Here is a 6,000-nt window from a genome sequence, read left to right as displayed (position 1 = left end):
TCATGAATTAAATGTTTTTGTTGTGATATTTTTTTTTTATAAGGGCTCATATATAGATCCATAATATTGTGCATGGTTCACTAGCTTCTATAAAAAGTATACCTGTCATGTAGATTTCACTACTTTGTATATTTAAAAAAAAAATGAAAAAAAAAACAACAAAAAACAGACAATGTCAGTGCAGGCATGAGCTCATCCCTCTCTCCTGTCTGTAGCAGCCACTTACTGCACACAGAATCATACAGTAGTAAGAGGGCCCGGTATTCAGGAGAGAGAGTTGGGAGCATGCCTACAATCATTGTGCGTAGAGTTCAGCGAGTACCTAACTATTTGTACTTGCTATACTCATAACGAGTACTGTCTAATACTTGCATATTTGTTCCAAATAGCGTGTCCAATGCAAGTCAATGGGGAAAAACTCGCAAACTAACGAGAAGCCCAAATGCCGCACTATTAGTGCGAGTAGCGAATAGTGTGCAATTCGGGTTATTCCTTACATTGTGAGTATTCCCCATTGACTTGTACTGCACATGATATTTGGAACAAATATGCGAGTATTAGACAGTATTCGTTATGAGTATAGCGAGTACGAATAGTTAGATACTCGCTCAACTCTAATTGTGGGCTCAAACAAGCTGAGGGTTAGCGTAAAGGATAATAATTAAGGGTTTACCAAGAATTCCTCATTTATATACCTAATATATATATATTTATTTATTTATTTATTTATTTTAAACTAAACCTTCAGTATTATTTTTATACGGGATAAAGGGTACTTTACATGCTGCGACATCGCTAGCGATCTCATAAGCGATGTGAAATTCTAGATCGCAAGTGCGATCTTTCAAGATCGCACATGCGTAAAATGACCTATGTGCGACCCGAAAGATCGCACTTGCGATCTAGAATTTCACATCGCTAACAAGACCGCTAGCAATGTCGTAGCATGTAAAGTACCCTTAAGTCCTCTGTATGAGTGCATAATTTGAGTTTGGTGGTGACAGACTCCCTGGATGCTGCCTATTCTCATATTTGAGAAATGCTTTGAAACAATCTGCTGTATATGTTGTATACATGTTATAAATGAGGTGTGCTATGTCCTAATGCGGAAAGGCACTGGAGTTGTTATATTTTTAAGGAAGCATTTATATTGAACAACCAATACCTTGAGACTGACATCATTATTACATGCATTATTAACACTGTGGGTAGAGTAGTACAAATACTTTTATTTTGTATTCATTTTTTTAGGACTTTTGTGCTAACATTGCCTGCTAGGGGGATTGTTTTACACCTTTTTATAGCTTACAATAGGTAATACCAGTCAATAATGTAAATTAGAAGATTATCCTTTGTGCACTATGATCTAGCGCTATTTTATTAGATCTGATGATCTTGAACACTACACAGCTCCTAAAGTACAATAATGGCTGTCTATTGACCCATAATGTGACAATACACACATACTCATGCTCAGTTGAGTATGCATGTGTGTGTTTATTAGGGAGCCTGCATTAAGCTGCTGCCAGATAACATTCTCCTCTCCAAACACCTCTGGTGGTAGCTACTCAAAGCATTGGGTGATGTAACTTAACATGGAGAGTTGGGTGAACACCATTAACATTAAAAGGTTTTTCAGTCCCACCAAAATCATAGGGTTCTGCTTATTTTATTCTAATTATTATGGGAACCGTTAGCATTTAAAAAATGTATTTTGTTTTTGACCATATTGCCTTTTGTAGAATGCCAATAACCAAACTGTGGGCCTATATTGTTCAAAGGATCAGCACAATTATTTGTCCTAAAATAAAAAATTGTTATTATCTTATTTTGATGGTGTGTGATACAGGAGAATGAATTAACATTAGCCGGCAAAATGAGTGTTTTCTCCCAATTGCAATTTAGAAGTGAATTTTCTTTCCAGGACACAAGGGAAGACTTTGCACACTGGGGGGCACCGGATTACCAGTTGGAGACCTCTTAAAAACATGACCTGCTTTGGCAGCATGATAATGTTCAGCAGAGTTAGATTCAGAAGAATGAGGGCCCATACTGGGATGATGTAGGTTATGGTGAAAATGTAACACATTTGTTTTTGGAGGTGCCAGGGGGACCTGCGGTGCTCCAGTTTCTACCACCTCTCCAACCTGGAAAAGAAAAGTTATTAGTTCTGCAAAGTTTCTAATCACATACAGTGGGGAGAAAAAGTTTTTGCCTCCTTCCTGATTTCTTATTCCTTTGCATGTTTGTCACACTTAAATGTTTCAGATCACAAACAAATTTAAATTTTAGATAAAGATAACACAACTAAACACAAAGTGCAGTTTATAAAGGAAGGTCTTTATTGTTAAGGAGAAAAGAAATCCAAGCCTACAGGGCCCTGTGTGAGAAAATGATTGCCCCCCCCTTCCAACCTTAAAATATATATTAACTGTTGGTTATCACATCTATGGGAAGCTGAGTGCAATTTCCCTAGCCACACCCTATTACTGCCACACCTCTTCTCAATCAAGAAATTACCTAAATAGGACCTGCCTGACAAAGTGAAGCATACCAAAAGATCCTCAAAAGCTAGATATCATGCCGCGATCCAAAAAACATTCAGAAACAAATGAGAAACAAAGTAATTGAGATCTATCAGTCTGTAAAAGGTTATAGTGCCATTTCTAAAGCTTCGGGACTCCAGCAAACCACAGTGAGAACCATTATCCACAAATGGCAAAAAAATGAACAGTGATGAAACTTCCCAGGAGTGGCTGTATGACCAAAATTACCACAAGAGTGGTGCAGCAATAACTAATCAAAGAGGTCCCAAAAGATCCCACAGCAACATCCAAAGAACTGCAGGCCTCACTTGCCTCAGTTAAGGTGTTCATTACTCCACCATAAGAAAGAGACTGGGCAAAAATGGCCTGCATAGCAAAGTTCTAAGATGAAAACCACTGCTGAGCAAAAAGAAAATAAAGGCTCATCTCAGTTGTGCCAGATAACATCATGACAATCCCCAAGGCAAGACAAGCAAAAGTTGAACTTTCTGGAAGGAGTATGTCTGGCATAGACATAACACAGCATTTCAGAGAAGGAACATCATACAAACAGTAAAATATATTGGACCTGGAAAACTTGCTGTGGTAAATGGAACCATGAATTCTTCTGTCTACCAAAAAGTCCTGAAGGAGAATGTCCAGCTATCTGTTCGTGACCTCAAGCTGAAGCGCACTTGGGTTATGCAGTGGGACAATGATCAAAACCACACCAGAAACTTCAACTCAGAATGGCTTAAGAAAAACAAAATAAAGACTTTGGAGTGGCCTATTCAATATCCTGACATTAATCAGACAGAGATGCTGTGGCATGCCCTTCAAAAGGCCATTCATGCTTGGAAATCCTTCAATGTGGCTGAATTACAACAATTCTGCAAAGATTAGTGGGCCAAAATTCCTCAAGAGCGTTGTAAAGGACTCATTGCCAGTTATCGCAAACACTTGATTGCAGTTGTTTCAGCTAAAGGCCCAGTCACACACAACGACTTACCAGTGATCCCGAAAACAATGCGACCTGATAGGGATTGCAGGTAAGTCGCTGGGAGGTCGCACGTGAGATGTCACACAGTCAGATCTTACCAGCGATGCAGGAACAATACAGGTCGCAGTAGCGACCTGTATAACGATCTCAGCAGTCACTGTGACCCTGTCACACAATGTCAAACACAGCGATGTGTTCTGCCCAGCAGGACATCGCCTTTGAAGAAAATGACCTGGACCATTCAGCAACGACTAGCGATCTCACAGCAGGGGCCTGATCACTGGTAAGTGTCACACATAACGAGATCGCTAACGGGATCGCTACTGCGTCACCAAAACGGTGACTCAGCTGCGATCTCGCTAGCGATCTCGTTATGTGTGACAGTACCTTAAGGGTGGCCCAACCAGTTATTATGTTTACATTTTCACACAGGGCCCTGTAGATTTGGATTTCTTTTTCCCTTAATAATAAAGGCCTTCATATATAAACTGCAGTTTGTGTTTAATTGTGTTATCTTTGTCTAGTATTTACATTTGTTTGGTGATCTGAAACATTTAAAGGGAACCTGTCAGCAGAAATTTCCCCTAAAACCTAACAGATTCCCCCTCTGCAGCTCCTGGGCTGCATTCTAGAAAGGTCCCTGTTATTATTGTGCCCCCTTTCTGACCAAAAAAAAGAGTTTATAAAGAGGTACCTTTTTGGCTTCGGATTCTATAAATGTGACACGGGGGCGGGCAGCCTGATGGCCGTTATTCTGCCCCCTGGTCCTGTATGCCGCCCCCATCGCTGATTTCCATACTTTTGGACGCCGCCCACTGCTCCAGCCATCCCCGCGCATGCCCAGTGCCAGTCTCACGGGACTGAGCACTGTGACCGCTGGTGACGTGTGCGCAGGCAAGTGATTATGGGCGGGACTGTGACTGTTATCAGCAAGTACCCGCCCATAATCTTGTGAGCGCGCAAACCTCTCCAGCGGTCACACTGTGCTCAGTGTAGATGCTAGACTGTATGGGCTGCTTACAGGGATGACATCCCTTTGTCACGTGATAGTATTTTGAACACGCCCCTATCACGTGACAAAGGGACGTCATCCCTGGAAGCAGCCCATACAGTCTAGCATCTACACTGAGCACAGTGTGACCGCTGGAGAGGTTTGCGCGCTCACGAGATTATGGGCGGGTACTTGCTGATAACAGTCACAGTCCCGCCCATAATCACTTGCCTGCGCACACGTCACCAGCAGTCACAGTGGTCAGTCCCGTGAGACTGGCACTGGGCATGCGCGGGGATGGCTGGAGCAGTGGGCGGCGTCCAAAAGCATGGAAATCAGCGATGGGGGCGGCATACAGGACCAGGGGGCAGAATAACGGCCATCAGGCTGCCCGCCCCCATGTCACATTTATAGAATCCGAAGCCAAAAAGGTACCTCTTTATAAACTCTTTTTTTTGGTCAGAAAGGGGGCACAATAATAACAGGGACCTTTCTAGAATGCAGCCCAGGAGCTGCAGAGGGGGAATCTTTTAGGTTTTGGGCGAAATTTCTGCTGACAGGTTCCCTTTAAGTGTGGCAAACACTCAAAAGAATGAGAATTCAGGAAAGGGCAAAACATTTTTTCACAATCCACATAACTTGCATGACTGCAATCACAAAAAATGAATAGGCTCATAGAAAGGCCATAATCCACTGTGAGTAGAGATGTAAAGTGGAAAAAGAGGAGATGAGTACCGTAAATATGTTTTGGACAACAGTATAAGAGTTGCCACATGATGTTTAGCTCCAATGTACTGAATTTTTGGGCAATCTGTTTAATCTGTGTACAAGCATGAGATAACTTGTTAGGGTAGAAAAAGGATAATGGGAATATGAGAGTGAAATCATGACCATGACTCGTAATTCAAGTGGTGGGAATGACATTGATACCTCCTTCCATGGGCTAGAAGTAAACTATAATGTATGTTATTATATCTATGTTATAATATGTGCATCTGTAAAAGAAAAGAACACATAGATATGTGATTACCAGATTTTTATAGACTGTGCATTGAGCTTCAACTTCTTCATCTACTGCTCCAGGATGTTTCACAACTGAACCAGAGCAAGCTGCAAAATGCTGCATGGACAAAGTAAGAATAAATTCTGATTAGAATTTGCGTAAATTTTATTTTCTTATTCCATCAGCCATGGCAGCGGTTTATGGTCACTGGATGGTAGAGGGACCTCCCAGGCAGCATCCACAGCTCTTATTTTGACAAGCCAGCCTGGCTCATCATCACATGTGCATCACGCTGCAATGATGATGTTGTGCCAGGTCAGCTAATCAAAATTAGAACCATGCCACTCCCTCTCCCATCCAGTGGCTACAGAGTATTGTTGTGACTGATAGAATGGAAGGAATCAATTTGCACCAAGACTAATTCTGCTACATTAAACTACATCTCCAATTAACCAAATATAAAGATCCCATTATTTGCTGC

General features: G+C 41.6%; 1 protein-coding gene across 1 annotated transcript in view; it reads right to left on the bottom strand.

Annotated features, from left to right (window-relative positions):
• Nucleotides 1-1,901: 1,901 nt before the first annotated feature.
• AHSG (alpha 2-HS glycoprotein) overlaps nucleotides 1,902-6,000 on the bottom strand; it is a 43,529-nt gene continuing 39,430 nt past the window's right edge. Inside the window, exons 6-7 of the mRNA XM_075338534.1 lie at nucleotides 5,547-5,636; nucleotides 1,902-2,147 (exon numbers count right to left, since the gene is read on the bottom strand). Coding sequence (XP_075194649.1) covers nucleotides 1,902-2,147; nucleotides 5,547-5,636 — 336 coding nt within the window. The remainder of the gene's footprint in view (nucleotides 2,148-5,546; nucleotides 5,637-6,000) is intronic.

This window comes from Anomaloglossus baeobatrachus, chromosome 3 (genome assembly GCF_048569485.1).
Source record: "Anomaloglossus baeobatrachus isolate aAnoBae1 chromosome 3, aAnoBae1.hap1, whole genome shotgun sequence".
In the NCBI taxonomy this organism is placed as follows: domain Eukaryota; kingdom Metazoa; phylum Chordata; class Amphibia; order Anura; family Aromobatidae; genus Anomaloglossus; species Anomaloglossus baeobatrachus.
The sequence above is the reverse complement of the archived record's forward strand: the minus strand, read 5'-3'. Positions and strand labels throughout refer to the sequence as shown.